The sequence below is a fragment of the Rattus norvegicus genome, chromosome 9 (assembly GCF_021556685.1).
Source record: "Rattus norvegicus strain SHRSP/BbbUtx chromosome 9, alternate assembly SHRSP_T2T, whole genome shotgun sequence".
NCBI lineage: Eukaryota > Metazoa > Chordata > Mammalia > Rodentia > Muridae > Rattus > Rattus norvegicus.
This window is the reverse complement of record NC_141542.1, coordinates 48,389,233-48,406,149: the sequence shown is the minus strand read 5'-3', so window position 1 is coordinate 48,406,149 and position 16,917 is coordinate 48,389,233. Positions and strand designations below refer to the sequence as shown.

General features: G+C 42.0%; 2 protein-coding genes across 2 annotated transcripts in view; one reads left to right on the top strand and one right to left on the bottom strand.

Moving 5' to 3' along the window:
- LOC102548289 (uncharacterized) overlaps positions 1-9,076 on the bottom strand; it is a 24,781-nt gene extending 15,705 nt beyond the window's left edge. Inside the window, exon 1 of the mRNA XM_087568154.1 lies at positions 8,317-9,076. Coding sequence (XP_087424280.1) covers positions 8,636-8,989 — 354 coding nt within the window. The 5' untranslated portion in view covers positions 8,990-9,076 and the 3' untranslated portion in view covers positions 8,317-8,635. The remainder of the gene's footprint in view (positions 1-8,316) is intronic.
- Positions 8,983-16,917, top strand: Ptp4a1 (protein tyrosine phosphatase 4A1). The gene is given in 6 exon segments (NM_031579.3): positions 8,983-9,182; positions 11,832-12,452; positions 13,534-13,626; positions 13,888-14,018; positions 14,584-14,658; positions 15,217-16,917. Coding segments are annotated over 5 exon segments (522 nt in total). The 5' UTR covers positions 8,983-9,182; positions 11,832-12,347; the 3' UTR covers positions 15,335-16,917.

Here is a 16,917-nt window from a genome sequence, read left to right as displayed (position 1 = left end):
TAGGCTCATAAAAGTAATAGGACATCATCGTTGATGACTGATTTTTGTGATGAGTGAATAATTTTTTCACAGTTTGGGTCTCTCTGGATCAGTGCTCAAGAGTGAAGGCCAAAGGTCATGGTATTTGCTTCTTATAAACATTTACAAGTGTAGTCTAAAAATAGAGTTGTCACCCAAGAGAGTGTAATTAAAGCTGGCCTAGAATCCTGTTACATGGTATAACTATTTTAGTGGCTCAATAGAGGTAGGTTTCTCAATCTCCCCTGGAAGTCAGCAAATATTCTACATCTTGGAGCCTCAAAGAGTGACATTTGGGGACCTGGTAGTTTACTAGCAAGGAAAGTATTGTGTCATTGCTAGTTGGGTGAGAAGGAAATTGGAATTTAGGGTTTTCATATACAAGGGCAGAGAAGTTATATCGTGTTGAAAATTTAGAGACTAAAACATTCAGGAAATGGTAGTGAGCATAAGTCTACTTAGCCATTGGCCGCCCTGTGACTGCCAATGTAATGGGAAACAGTTAACCTGACTCGGGTCATTTAAGAGGTAAATGCTGTAGCCCTTGAAAACAGAAAGTAGGGAAGGGTCCTAGCAGCGCATCCCAATTAGTGGTCTGTTCTTATTTCAGGAAGCTGAAAGGCATGCTGGGAAATTCCATTACCAAACTAGAAAATGTCACAGACTTTTCTTTCTTTTTTATTCTATTTAGTGCTTTATTTTTTAAATGAAGACTAAAAGCACAAATATTCAAATTAACAGAGGGCTGACTGCTCTCAGTCAAAGCAATAAAAGACTTTATAATTCTCACCAGGGGTGTATTTAGTTACAATTCACTTCTTTAGTCCTTTTTTTTTTTTAAAGTACAATTCATTATGGAAGAATCTTTTTCTATTCTCCTCAATGAAAATGTCAAAGCACATGAAAAGAATCTTATTCTTTTCACTCCATCATAATACTGGGGGTGTCTCAGAGATGGGAAATCTTTATACTTTTTTCTAGACTCTGATCCTTCCCTTACAACATGCCAAGTTCCCAGGAAGGAGTAAGCATTCCTGTGCAGGATTTCAAAGGCACACAAAGGAAACATTTAATTTAGTTATTATACCTTGTCAATAGATATGTACATTTGTATCATATTTGGGAACAGTCTTAGACTTGCATATCCTTATGTCATTTTGTTTATTTAGAGATGGGGGGGTCTCACAATGGAATCCTAGTTGGCCAAGAATTCACTATGTAGACAAGGCTGGGGGGTTGGGGATTTAGCTCAGCGGTAGAGCGCTTGCCTAGTGAGCGCAAGGCCCTGGGTTCGAGCGCAAGGCCCTGGGTTCAGTCCCCAGCTCCGGAAAAAAAAAAAAAAAAAAGACAAGGCTGGCCTCAAGCTCCCAGGATCTGCTTGTCTCTACCTTTGACTCAATTCCTAGTATCATGAAGTAACTTAAAAGTTTAAATTTTTAATACAATTCAAAGTAGATCTAGACCCTCCAAATGACTGGATACAGACTCTTACCCTCCTCTCTTAAAAACTGTATTTAAGCGTCCAAGCATGAATGCGTATGCATTAGCATGCGTGTGGCAGTCAGAGAGCTTGTTCTCTTCTTCCAACAGGTGCGTGGGTCCTTGGGACAGAACTCAGGCTGTCGCTCGCTGAGCCAGCTCACCTAGTTCTCCTTTTTGATAAGAGGCATGGAGCCTGAGTTACCCAGCCACATCCCCGTTGCTGTTCTTGCTATTGATGCAATCACAGTTCTTGGAACTACAGGGGGAAAACGGTTCTGCACTCAGTGCAGGAGGATAGGTTTTTATCTCCCTGTGTGGCACCTACTTTGTGTTACCAAAGGCATAAATTATGCCGTTGCTCTGCCTTCAGTGGCGAGTGCCCTTCAGACAGCAGCAGCTGGAAACCCAGGGCGTTCTCAGGCACTTGCATACAACCTAACAATCCTGGTGATTAAGGAAATCTGAGTGTTTATCCTGTACCCTGCAGATCCCAATTTTATGAAAAGGTGAGTCTAAGAAAGCAGTTTCCAGTTGTGACAGGCTCATTTTGCTGGGTTTCCTCCCGCCTGTCCTTTTATAAACTGGGGTAATTCTTTGATGAAATCCTGCTAGTGTCAGTAAAATGCAATCATTAGGCTATATAAAGGACATCACTTGAAGTTGCATGGAGAAACAAGGTGTGTTACTATTGAGGACTTCCCTTTATCTCTGAGAAAAGGGACACTTCTGTGGCCACTTGGATAAATGTTTCTTTTATTCTCCCCAAGTTCTGTTTTCCAAAGTATAAAGTTGAATGGCTTTCTACTCCTTTGTTTTTAAGACTGGCTCTCACTTTGCAGCTACTTTGTGACCTAGAACTCATAGAAATCTGCTTGTGTCTACTTTCTGATTGCTAGGATTAAAACGTTGTTGCACCACAGCTGGCCCTACTGAGGTCTTTTCAGAATCGTTTGTTCCAACAAACGATTGGTAGTGTAGAGATCCAATCTACACTTGTGTATGCTAAACAAGCTCTCTATGAAGCAACTCCCCATCCCCTGAATAAGCCAACCTAAACCCAGCTGGGCATGGTGGCATGTGCCTTCCCTTGGTTCCAATTTGTGTGTGTTCTGCTCCCTCTCTTCTCATATTTACTGTTATCATTACAATAGTTTGATTTAGTTACTTTTGATTTAATAGTACTCTGAAAATATCTGAATTTTCACTATTACTCAAAACCTTCTGATGACGCCATTAATTTCCAGATATAGTCCAGACTCTTTATTGAGCTATTTAGGAAGCACTAGGACTGTGCCCTGCTCTACCTTGCTATCCTTCAAGCCATTTGATTTCCAGCATATGAGTCATGCTTCCTGAGGCCTCCATGGCTTCAGATTCTGTGTCCTTTGCTCAGGACATTGTCTTTCTAGACTCTTTACTCCTTGAATCAACAACAGGTTTTCCTCAGCTTTTCTGACTTCTAACAGAGCACTTTGTTCTTTGTATTCTGCTGAACAGAGCACTCATCTGCCTCTACGACACCATACTGTGTTAGTCATTTTTAGATCCTATCTCTTATGTTTCATATGTTCATAGCAGAGAACATGCTATATTGATTTCCTTGTGCCTAAGATTACTTGGCACGTGGCAGATTACTTAATAAACTAGTGCATTTTGTGTTAATATTTTATTTAAGATGTTCGGTGATTGCACTGGTTTTTTTTTTTTTGTTTTTGTTTTTTTTTTTTTTGTAGCAAACAAACCCTGAGAAATCGAATCTAGCGTGAGACTATGAGATTAAGTGAAATCATAGATGCTTATAACCCCGTGTTTACATAACTGCTTAAAAGAATCATTTTGTTTCTTAAAATGAATGAGAACTGACAAGTATCAGTGGTTTGAATGAGTTCTTTTGCACAGACTCAAAGCAATGCTGGCACGCATCTTCTTGGCAAGCCTTTGTACAGGGAATTATAGAGCTCACATCCCAGTAGAGTGATCCTCTGATCTCCCTTGCCTAAGCCTCCCAAACACTGAGAGTAGAGGCAGGTATCACCACACCCATCCTGTTTACTGCTTTTAATCTGCCTTTGTCTGTATAAAAGTTCCGTTGGGACGGAAGCCATGACAGAAAGCTAGGAGAGCATCTGGCATATGGTAATAAGCAGATATCAAATACACGTTGTGGTAGAGAAAACGTTTGCTAGCCACATGGCTGAGAACTCCAGCTTGAGCAGAGGATGGAGTCAGGAGGGCCTAGGACCCAAATGGTGAAAACACTGTTAAAGAGAAAACTAGGACTGGGGTGTCCTTAAAGGGCTTTAGATGGAAAATGACTTGAAAATACCTAAATGTCATGTTGGTGAAGAGTTTAAGAGTTCAAGGAATCAATAATTGGTAGCATACTCCTTTAATCCCAGCACTTGGTAGGCAGAGATAGGTAGAGCCGGGTTTCAAGTCAGACAGTCCTGGTCTCAAAAGAAAGAAAACGGGACTAATTCACAAGAACTTCCTTTACATTTTCAGAATTTCCGAAGGCTTTTGCTCTCACTTGCCCTTAGTGTCCTCCAGTGACTTGAGTGCGCAGGTGGCAGGGTTTCCTCCACCTGCCGGAGTAAATGTCAATGCCTGTAGTGGGGTGGGGAAGTGGGACTCCTGTAGCTTTCCTAAAAGACGCAATGATCCCACGTGTGCAGGAAATTGTTCAAGAACAGCTGATGTTCTGATGTAAGGCCTCCAGAGTGATGCAGCTTAGGTCAGTGTCTGTCTGGATTATCTACAGCCTAAATGCCAAGTATGTGAATTAAATCTGTCAAGGGCAGGCTCTGCCATAGGATGCACGGCCAGCTAACCTTTAACACTTATTTATACTCCACTCCTCCACAGTAAATTCTCTTTTCCTAAGCTTTTTTTGTTTGTTTTGTTTTGTTTTGTTTTGTTTTGTTTTGTTTCCTTTCAGACTGGCATAATTCAACATGTTCTAGACAGTCCAATGGAAACGGTAGCCCTGCAGATTTCCAATTCCCAGATGATCTGTATTCAGGCTACAGAATCACAAGGAAAAAAAATTTGCCAGAATTTCTAAAAATAGTACTTCTCAAACTAGATTTCTTCAGGTACCAGAATGCTGTGAACCACAGGATATAAAACTGCTGTATTGTTTGGGGCCATAGTAAATCCTTTATTCAGCCTAAAGGAAATCATTTTATCACAAAGTTAAAAATACTATTCTCCCAACCAATCTGTCTTGTCACATCTTGATATGCACACTCCACTCCCAAAGAAGTATTCTTTATATTAATAGCAAAGTCGTTAAAATGAAAATATATTATCCGGTTTGAAAACTACATGAGCAATTTCAGGTTTACATGTAAAGCTTGAGAAGGGAAAGAAAATGCTTATGATACAAACGAATTTTCTTAACTTTTCAAAATTTTGAGTTCCTGGCTTGATTTAATTTTAGAAACTATTACTTCTTACGATTTTATTTGATAACTTTCAGGCACAATAAGGCACACCTGGAATATTACTACTTGGGAAGTAAAACAAGATAGATCAGCGATCAAGGGCAGTGTCCAAGACCAGCCTGCATCACCTAAGACCTTCCTTAAAAACAAAACAAAGTACAAACCCAAAATGGTGCTTACTACTGATCCACCTGCGTTCATTCATGAATATTTAGCTATAGTGATCTCCCATGTGACTGAAAGTTCCTATGTTGTCTGACTTTATATAAAACATAATAGTCTGCACTGGCCTGTGGATTTGGCTTGAGGTTAGATCCCTTGAAAAGTCTACTGCAAACAAAGTTAGCTCCCCACTGGAAATTGCTGTCTAAAATTCCAACAGAAATGTTGACATAGTATTGTATTTTTATTCATTGAAACATCTCTGACTATAGTAATATTTCCTTTTTTAAAAAACCTTTTTCCAGTCCTGGCACTGAACTCAGGGCTTTGCAAGGCACTCTAACCACTGAGCGTTATCGCCAGCTTTTTGTTTGTGTACTTCTGTGCGGGAGCAGGTGGTGCCTGCAGAGGCTAGAGGAGGGCATCAGAAACCTGAATCTAGAGTTATAAAAGGCTGCGAGCTGCCCAGCACAGGTGCTGGGAACCAAACCGGGTCTTCCAGGAAGGCAACACAGACCCTTAGTCACTCCAGTACAGTTTTGCTTTGTGAGACAGAATGAATGCTGGATCACATTCTGCCTTCTCTGGCCTTCAAAGTAATTTGAGATTACAGATTTGTATAACTAGACCCAGTTTAAAAATGCCTGACCCCTACCCCCCTCCCCCACAAAAAAAAAAGAGGGGTAATTCACCCAGAGTGTGTTGCTCTTCTAGGCGATACTGACAGTGACTACTGCTGTGTGCCCAGTTTTGCTAAAGCCTTTCTTGACTATGGCAATAGGCGTTCTGCCCAAGTATCTACACATCTATTCGGCTCTAGCTTTCCCAGTATTTGCCCATACCAAAAATGCTAAGTCCCCATATACATCACTTGGTATTCCTCAGTTGATACTGTCTCCTGAGCTTTCTGTGCAACAATATCATTTCGCTGTGTAAATATAATTCTTCGGTGGGGCTTTTATGGCACCACACAATCCAAGGATTCTGAGAGTGAAATATTTTTATACACTTGGCATAAATGGGATCATTGTTTACAGATACGTTGTGCTTGAAGATTCTCTAGTCTCATTTGGACTTGATCTGTTGCCTTCTGAGGTCTTTAATCTTCCATGGCCACCTTCCCTTCATCACTTATCTTCTAGGTATTGTTTTTTATACTTGGAATATACTGATAAGAGCTTGAAGGACAAGTTTTCTTAAGGAGCGTCCAGTGGCCATCTTGCTTGGAAGAAGTGATTCTCTTCCACTCAGGGTTTCTGGAGTCTAACCACTAGCTTTTCAAGGTTGTTGTAGTGGTATCCCTGATTGTCAATTTGACTATATCTAGAATGAACTACAATCCAGAATTGGAAGACTCACCTTTGATCCTGATCTTGAGGCTGGGAGATACAAGTTTCTGACCTGGATCTTGGTATGGAGATCTTGAGGCAAAGTGGCTATGAATCCCAGGAGCCTAAGGCAAGGAGACCTCTGAGTTCAAGGTCCAGGCAATTCCCAGATCCAGGCATGGTGGTACACACCTTTAATCTGGGACACACCTTCTTCTGGAGACCCATATAAGCTGCTGGAGACCTACACAACGGCATTGAAGAAGGAAGTCTTTTTTGCCTGCCTGCCTTGTGGGACTGAGCCCTAGCTGCTGCTGATCATTGTTAAAGAGTTGCCTTACAGAGAGTAAGTCGTTAACAAATTCTCTTACTACATAGAGACTACCCCTAAGTTCTGTGACTCTAGAGAACCCTGACTAAGACAGTTGTTTTCTTCTTTTAAAATCTGTTAAATGGAGGGGCTTAATGCACCAACCACAAGTGGGTTAAGTCCCACAGGGATCGCCTTGCTGAATGCTGGGATGGTTATTCCTGAGATCAGCTTCCAACTACTCAGTGACTAGAACACCCTCAGCAAACCAAAAAACCAGCCCAAGACACCAAGTTAACAGAGGCTGCCAAAGAGATGGGCCACAAATCTGTATCTGGTTTAAGGTACATTGTTTCAGCAGCAAAGGATGTCCCTTTCCAAAATAGGACTGGGTGGTAATTCCTTTTAACAGGATAATCCCCGTAGAGATGATTCCCCTTCTTGAGAGCAGAAGCCAAGCTTCCAGAGCTCAAAGAGGACAGCTAACTGAGTACCATACATCAGCAACTATCAGCAATTACAGGATCTGTGGATTATGCAGCTCGCAATTTGCATCACAAGTTCTACAAGAAAACTGAGACAACGATTTACCTTTGCTTACTATTCACCGAGTTACTTTAGCTCACCAAATTCCCCTTTGGAAAAGGTGTCATTATTTTGTTTTACTGTGTTGACCAACCTTTGGAGTAAGGGAAGCTGATTTAATACGTCTAAGTATGTTATTATACAAGTTGGCCAAGCTAGCGGGCTAATGCATTCTGCCTGTATTTTCCCCAAGCTCAAGTTAATACCCAAAGTCACTGGTCATATGAAAGGTTTTAGTTCTGTAATACTGAATCTGTCTTCTGTTGAGTTTCCTGGTCTGCTCAACTTCACTTTACTGTCCCAAGATTTCTCTTCTAATCTTCCTGAATTTTCTTAGGACTTACATAACTTAATTGTTATCCCCACTTTCCCTCTATTTCTGAAGCAACCTATGTTTCAAGTTCTTGACTTTAAATGGATCCCAGGGCAAGCAATTTTTAATGACAATGAGTTGGCTCTTGTTGTTAAAGTTGTTATTAAAGGTCTGGCCTCTTTTTTTTTTCTCTCAAATACACTTACTTTGCTTACAGAGTGCATGTTTGTAAGACAGTTGAGTAACTATGCAAGGAAAGTCTCTAAATAGAAGTGCTAATAAATCACAAAACCCCGTACACAGAGAGGGAGGGCACAGTTTGATTCTTATTTCTCCAATCGAACGCGCAGAAAAACAGGGAACAAAAGGCCTCAGTGTTATTGGAAAGATGAGTTCTTCAAAGCAGGTAAAGGTCCTGTTTACCTGTCCTAAACCAGCGAGCAGAGAGGGTTTTCAGATGAAAGCTGCCCTTGTATGATACAGAAACAACTGCGCTCAGACTTCACTTGGAAGCCTAGATTAAAAGGACACTGGAACAGGACTGAAGATCAGCAAAAAGGGAAAGCTTAGCTTTTGACGCAAAAAAAAAAAAAAAAAAAAATTACATCAGTCCTTGATAAAGTCGACGATTCTTAATTTAAAAAAACACGCTTCCCCTTAGCAAAAGCTAACCTTTCATTATCTGTGAGTGAGCAGCAGTACAAAGGATGCATGTGATTTCGAAATGCCACAATCGAGCCAACTGCAGTTGCCAGCATCAGCAGTTTGGGGGTGTAATCTAAAAAGAAGGGGGGAAGAAGAAAGGATCGGGAGCAACTAGGCTTCAATTGCCTCAAAAAAAAAAAAAAATTAGGGACATTTCCCAGTCTCGAGGGCTAATCTCTGCGGAGAGCCTTCCCACGTGGAAGTGCGGATGGTGACGAGAATCCCTAGTCCCAGCCTAGAGCCGGGCTCTGGAGCGGTGAGTCACCCGCCCAGCGGTCATGCGACATCAATATGGGGTGATGACGGAGATCCCGGGGCGCAAGTGCCAAGATAAACCGTTGGCCGGCGCGACAGAGCTATAGCCTCGGGCTACAGGGTTCCTCTCGCCTAAGCGGCGTTCCAAGTGGAGACGAACTCGTGGCTCTAGCGTCGGGCGCGTCGGGTGGCGAGGACCCGCTAGCACTCCGCGCCATTCATCAACCGGTTCGCACCGGTGGCAGCCGCCGCGAGTGACGTCGGCGCCCCGGGCCCCGCCCCGCGCCGCCGGCGTCCCGCGCCGTGATTGGCCGCCGCCGGAGCGCACGTCGCGCCGGCTATAAAGGGGCGGGCTTGTGACGCAAGGGCGCCTGGGCGCGCGCATTGGCTCTGGGCTGCGGCCGGCTCGGCGACGCTCCTCGGGCAGCTCACTGCATGGTCGTCTGGTGCCCCCGCCGCCTGCATCGCCGCCGCCGCCCCGCGACGCCCACCGCCGCCTGCCCTGCCGCCGCCGCCTGCGCCGCCTCGGGATCGGCTGTATGATTAGGCCACAATCTTCAATGAGTAGACATATTCCTGTGAGTACCGCGGGCCGGGCCTTTGTTACAGCGGGCGGCTAAAGAGCGGAGGGAGGCTCGCCGGCCCGCGGAGGCGCCGGTGGCGGGACCCGGGACCGGGAGCGGCCGACGGAACAGCCCAGCGGCTTTGTGCGCGTGCGACCCGGCGGGCGGCCTTTGTTCCGAGAAGCCGCACGGGCGTCGTGGACGTGGCCGCCGGGACGGGAGGGGTTGGCGGAGGGGGGAACCGGGACCCGGCGCCCGGGGCCTCCCAAGATGGCCTCGGTGGCCGCCCGCGCTCGCCACCGCGAACCCGTGATTGCGGACCTCGCGGCTATGCGCGCCGCTCAAGCCCGGGCTTGCTCGATCACCGCCGGGCGCCGGTAGGGGCGACCGGGGCAGCGGAGGGGGTCCCTTACCCGGCCCCGCGGCGGGCTGCGCGTGGGACCGCCCGCTCTTGGGCCGGGAGCAACAGGAGCTGCTGGCCAGAACTGCGCGACTCCTGTTGAGCGAGCAGCCCTGCACCATTCCGCCGCTACTGAGCCGTAATTCCCCCGGTGTCGGAACGGTCTGTGGACTGGAGGTCTGGGGTCGGGGATTTGGGGGTCGTGCATTCTGGCTTTTTTTTTCCTTTTTTGCTTCGTGTCTGCTTAAACGGTTGGGAAACCAGAAAAGCGCGACCCGTTCCCGGAAAGAAACAGTGCTTCACAAGGGCTAGATTGGGCGCGTTACCTAAAACCTGGGTGTATTTGGAACAGAATTGGATAAAGCAGATTATTCCACAGACTGGTTTGATTCTGCAGCCCAACAGACTGACTTAAGCTAATGCCATAGACACACACACACATACACCAAATGATCATTTTTCTCTGGTCATGTGCTATTGGTGCGTGCAATTAAAATGGAAAGATCTCTTCGCTGCCTGTCTTGTTTAGTTTGGGGCCTGTGAGGGCATATTAACTAGGATGTCGGTGGTCTCCGCTGTTTTGACGGAAGTGTTCCTCCAGCCACTGGGTGGCTCCACTCATTTCAAACCAGTTCAGGAAAAAATTTTTCTTGCTGCCTTCCAGCTTCCTAATGGAACTCTTGAAAAGCTTTATGGGTCCTGTGTATGAATGTTCGATAAAGTGCCAGACTTACCCCCGCCCCCCAAAAAAGAAATAGGACAAGAAATTGTGCCTAGATAGGATAAGAATATTTTCAGATTATTGGGTGTGTACTTCCTGAAGTACTGACATCTAACACATGTCAGGAATAAGTTGTCTTGCTTGTGGTACCTTCTAGTAATTAGTTTGGGGGATTAGTTCCTTTATTTCACCAGGAGTATTGGGAATTTTTGACTGATCTTGTTTCGAGATTTTACTTTAGTGGTTTGTTCTTTAGGATAGCGGTTGTCATTGAGTGTTCTTGTTACTGAGTGCAACTGCTTTTCTGCATTCTTCCATAAACTGCCTAGAGTGGATAGAGGCAGGTTTTGCTAATGCTCATTTCCTTCTAATGGGTTTATTTGATAAGCTTTTATGCATAGACTCTGAAAAATACCATGTGAATATTAATATACTATTTGGTGCTGACATGAATATGGTTTAACTTTTCTTAAAGAGGAACTTATGGAAATGTATTTGTCGGTAATCAGTCACATTGTGATTGAGACCATTATAAAAGTCTTATCATAGATTTTTCATATATGAGTTGGATTTTAGTTTTACAGCAGATAAGTGGAATTGGAGTTTTAGAATATCAAAGATAATGTGTATATTTTGTCTTAAGTAGGATATGGTTGAAGACCTAAGTGAATTAATTGCATTTACAGAGCGAATCTGACCAAACAGATGGCAAAAAAAAGTTCTTAGGAGTTTTTAAGCAGATTGTTTCGATTCACTTAGAAACAAGATGGCCTGTCATTCTAGGCAGCCCCTCTAGAGACAAGCCTCCTGAGTCCCATCAGGGTAGAACCCCACTCTCCTACACACTTCACCTCCACAGTTTAGTGACAGTGCCAATACTGTGAGAAGTGTTGGATGCTGCTGATACACTTGCACTAGGACCTGCTTTACCTAAAAATATAGAGTGTAAGTTATTTCTAAATGCCAAGGATCTGCTACAAAATACAAAAGGGAAATGAGCAGGCCTTCAAATTTAAACTTTAGAGACTAAAATTAAAGGGTAATTATATTTAACATGCTTTTTTTTTTAAAGACCATAGAACAAATATCGACTTACATTTTAATCACAGTAGCTTAATAACATAAACTATAAAAACAAAGACTTAGTGGGCAGCTGAAATGTCTGTGAGTTCAGTGGTTTGTGCAAAGACTGGGAGCATCAAAGCATCAGACTACATGAAGTTTATATTAGTGTTTAAACAGTAACTGAAAGTAATTGAAAAGGGTAATTAAAACTATGTATATAGATGCATAAGTGGAATTCCAAATGTAGCAGCGGCTCCCTGAACATTGTCAGCTCCACTTTAGGGCTCATGACTGCTCGCTTTAGACTTATTGATTTAATATGCAGGAACCTTGAATTTTGTAATGCAAGTAAACGTTGATGTCACATTAGTCTGTCTCTACTTTGAGCACTTAGGTACTAAGTGGAACAAGCATGACTTTCCTTTGGAATCAGAAAATAACTTTTTCCCCTTTCTTGCTTTCTTTTTCTTCTAAACAGCAGTTCTGTGGTGTTCTCGGTCACACATTTATGGAGTTTCTGAAGGGCAGTGGAGACTACTGCCAGGCACAGCACGACCTCTATGCAGACAAGTGAACTGTAGAAATTCATTACTACTCCACCAAGAAGCCCCCATAAGAGTGGATAGCCTGGACACAGTCGTGTTGAATTGAAATCTGCAGAGCATTTTCCAAGAGCTCAGACCTGGATGGGGTAAACCTCAGTGCACTTCCTTTGTATCGCCTCAGTATTCCTGGATTGAAGAGTCACTGCTTCTTGTGAGGAGGTTCATTTCATTGCCCGTTTCTCCCGACTCATACTCAAAGCACTGAGAATTTCAAGTGGAGTATATTGAATATTGAAGTAGACTTCAGGTTGTTTTTTGGTTTTGTTTTGGTTTTTTTTTTTTTTTGTTTTGTTTTGTTTTGGTTTTCAGTTTTTGTTTGGAATCATTTCTGTATTCAATTTTTTAATTCTTTCATAACCCTATTGGGTGTTTTTTTAAACTAAATTAACATGGCTCGAATGAACCGCCCTGCTCCTGTGGAAGTCACATACAAGAACATGAGATTTCTTATTACACACAATCCAACCAATGCGACCTTAAACAAATTTATAGAGGTAAGATCCTATTTTTAATGTCCTAATTGGTTGCAGTTTAATAGTGGGTCTGCTTGAAAAATGTAACTACAGTTTTCATACCCAGAGAGGAACTATTTGAGTGGTAGCGGTGTGCTACACTTTGAGAACTATGTGCCTTTAGTTTGCTTTGTTAAATTTACAAGGCAAAGACTGCCACTTACAGACTTTTTCCATTATCTTCTTAGCTTAGTGCGCTAAACTTCAATTAGTAAATGTCTTTGATTTTATTTCTGCTTTGAATCTAATTTTCACCTGCTTATTCTGCTGTTTCTGATGGCAGATATGAGGCCAACTTGTTGTACAAGGAAGTTAATGCCAAGTGAGCACACATTTATGAAGTATAAAAATCTACAGATGCTCAGTAGCAAATAGAGAAATATTTGAATGTTACATAATTTTTTAAATCTTGAATTATGTTTTAATATGGGCAGAGGTGAATTATAATTAATGCATCCTTAGGCCTGTAGGGTTTGTTGTTGTTTTTTTGTTTTTGTTTTTTTTAATGATGAGTTGCTTTTTAAAATTCAAGTGTGGTCTTGAGCCTTTGAAATTATTCTCAAACTTAGGTCTGAAGAGGTTCAGTCTGTAACACTTTACTGCTCCTGCAGACAGCCCTGTTGGTGCTGCTGCTGCTTCAGAATCCATGTTTAGAAAGTCTTGAGCGTAGTTGTACACGGGGCAGGGACACTGAACTCAGTGGCCATCAGCTTGGCCTGCTGGCAAGCTATAGGACTGAGAAACATGTCTTGAGTGAGGTGACTGGCACTTCTGGCTGGCCAGATGCTGCTCCCTCCGCGTGCACCCAAGTACTCAAGTGAGAATTCAGGTTTTGGGTTGTTTGTTTGTTCAGGGACTCCCCCCCCCTCCCCCCCAAATAACATATAGCATTTAGCAATTCTCTTCCCTCTTACAATGTGGAACAAGCATGCATAACGAAAGGATGAGTTTTGCCATTTGTTTACTGGCGTGATCAAAAGTGGTGCAGATGGCACATGACACAGCAAGACTATGGTTCCAAAGACCTCATTGGTGTTTAATACTTGTATGCATTGTTTCCTAGGAACTTAAGAAGTATGGAGTTACCACAATAGTAAGAGTATGCGAAGCAACTTACGACACTACTCTTGTGGAGAAAGAAGGCATTCATGTTCTTGTAAGTACTTGAGCTTTCATGTATTTGTTACACTACAGAAGTTTATTCAGATCAGACCTCATGTTTTTAAGTCAAGGCAAAATCATACAACAGTAACATGTAATTAGACATTTTGTCTGTTCGGTCTTGTTGCATAGCACAGTGAGCCCGGAAAGTGCTGTGAACTCCACAGACTGCCTGCCTCTCCTGGACTTGGGGATGCAGGGATGTGCCAGTGTACCTAACAAAGTTAAAGCTCTAAGAATATTTCTTTTTAATCAGGACTGGCCTTTTGATGATGGTGCACCACCATCCAACCAGATTGTTGATGACTGGTTAAGTCTTGTGAAGATTAAGTTTCGTGAAGAACCTGGTTGCTGTATTGCTGTCCATTGTGTCGCAGGCCTTGGCAGGTAAGGAGATGTCTATTTTCCTTCTAGCTCAGTGGATCTCACCCTTCCTAATGCTGCAACCCTGTGATATAGTTCCTTGTGTTCTGATGACCTCCAACCAAACATTACTTTGTTGCTACTGTTATGAATCATAATATAATGATCTGATATGGAATCCACAGGTTGAGAACTGTCGTAGATAAAGGTCTTAAGTTGAAAGTACTAATGCTTAAGATTCTCTTTTTTTCTTTGGGATTGACACACCCTCCCTCCCTCCCCCAACACACACACAAGGATGCTTAGACAAGGATTCTAACACTGCTATACCTCTACATTCCCGCTGGGCTTATTCTCAGACAGTTCACTGTCTTGCCCCCATCTGGTCTTGAACTCACTTCCAGAACGCTTTTTGAAATGGTAATTTTCATGCTTCAGCTTTCCAAGTAGCTGAGATTCTAGCATCAAAAACTAAGCCTAAGATGTAATATAAAGCTATCATTGAATTGATTAATACTTTTCGATCTAGGGTATATGAACAGTTAATTTCACAAGGTTTAATTAGTAATCAAAATTTTTACCTTACCAGAGCTCCGGTGCTTGTTGCCCTAGCATTAATTGAAGGTGGAATGAAATATGAAGATGCAGTACAATTCATAAGACAGTAAGTCATATACTGCCCTCCTTCATGCCTGCTTGTATTTTATATCTGAATTTTATAAAATGGAAACCATGCATCAGTTAACTGTTTATTTTGATCTGTGTTCTTTAAATATATGTTGTATGTGTGTGGCCCTTAGAAGTCACAAGGAAATGACTGGGAGTGAAGTTATGGGTGGCTGTGGGCCACCTTGTGGTTATTGGGAGCTTAAACCAGGTCCTCTTAAGCAACAGGTATTTTTAACTGTCCCCCCAATTGTTATTTTTAAGATAACTATACTAAGGCCTAGAGAGGGAAAATCCTTAACCCAACCTTTTTGTATTCATATAGATGATAATTCTTTTCTGCTTTTTGACTCAATGTGCTTGTTAATTTACATTTTGCTGAGATGAATATGACTGGGGGCAGAGGGTTGTTTTGCCCTAGTCACAGAATAGGATAAAGTTAAATAAAACCATTTGGCATATTTAGAAATCTCAGAGTTCTAGGTGGTCCTTTGGTCTTCATTTCCTTGCTACCAGAAATGGCAACCCTCTAACCTCTATCATATCTTCCTTCCAGAAAGCGGCGCGGAGCTTTTAACAGCAAGCAACTTCTGTACCTGGAGAAGTACCGTCCTAAAATGCGGCTCCGCTTCAAGGATTCCAACGGTCATAGAAACAACTGTTGTATTCAATAAAACTGGGGTGCCTGATGCCATTGCCTTGGAAGAGGAACTTCAGATGGGACCTGATTTGTTATTTACCCAATGTGTCCACTTACCTGTGGAAGCTCCAGGGGAATATTGAAAAAGTTTTACCAGGCCACAAGCTTGACAGAATTGCAACCTCTATAATTGGGCTATGATCAACACGTTTGGACACTTAGCAAAAGATTTTTGCTGGTCAGCATTTAAAATGTGCTTATTATTTGTACCAATTGACCTTTCCTAAAATAAGGTATTGAGTAATGTCATTAAATGTACTCCTGTGCCAGAATATTATTAGTCTATAAGGAATTTAGAAGGATTAGGTGCCAAAATACCCAGCACAATACTTGTATATTTTTAGCATCATACAGAACCAAAATTCCAAGAACTAAGAACTCTCCAGACCTTCCATGGTGTATTCCTTCAGTCATTTCAAACACCGCAGGGCTTCTCTTGTTATCTGCCTGCTCACTCTATGTTTACATCTCCCACACTTACACCAGAACACATCAGGTTTGCTTAGCTATCTTTTAAGTCTTGCAATGATTATTTAATGTCTCTGTCTTATTTTGTGCTGTTTTGGGAAACCTCCATTTGAAAATCAACTTTGTTACAGAAGCACATATCTTCAATAATGTCTCCAGACAAAAAGCCTTATAGTTAATTTAATGTTTGCACTCGGGTGCAACCTGACAGGGAGGGCCTGAACAAGAAAGGAGAGGAGGCTATTAAATATTTTTAGTAATATGTTGCCTTTGTCTTGTGCAGAACATGTAGAGTATGCTCTTTAATTTAGTAAATATTTTTAAGACGTAGAGATACATTGTTGTAGCTAACCACTTAATCAAAATTTCTGAAATTCTTGTGTTTTCCATACCTATCTGAGGTTTTCCAACTTGTTTGAATTATGGTTTTCCCCTTCTCTTCCCAATCTCTTGCAAAAAAGTAAAAGTGGGATCTGCTAGTGAACTGAGCAGAAATATTTTATACGCCTTTTGAGCTATGTAACTTAATAATTGGATACTTGATCATTTGTTTTATTATGTAATCGATAAAATGGTGATGTGTATTAATGTTAGTTCAACCATATATTTATACTGTCTGGGAATGTGTGGTTATAGTTCTGTGGGAGAAATAGTTTGTCAGTGTTCACCAGCTTGTAAAAACTTAGTGCGAGAGCTTCAACATCTAAATAAATGATGAAACGCATTCGTCACTGAGGTCACTTTGCTTAAAATTAACTTAATTTGTAGAAAACAGTGGATTCAATTATTATCATTTCAGTTTATGGACAAATTTGTTAGGGTTACCAAGTGCGTTTAAAAATTGCTCTTTAAAGGTCTAGATAATTGTGAATCAATTGAATGTTGGGTACCAAGGGAAAACGGTTTGTAATAGTTGATGACCTTGATTTTTAATTCAATTCCACCAGTCACTTGTAGCTTTATGCAGTTTCCAATCCACTTTTCTCATTTTTAAGTTTATTACTTGCCTGTATATATTTTGAAATTAATTTGAACCTGAGTATTTGGCACATGATGGCTTAATAAATTTTAACTTTCAATAATCTGAAA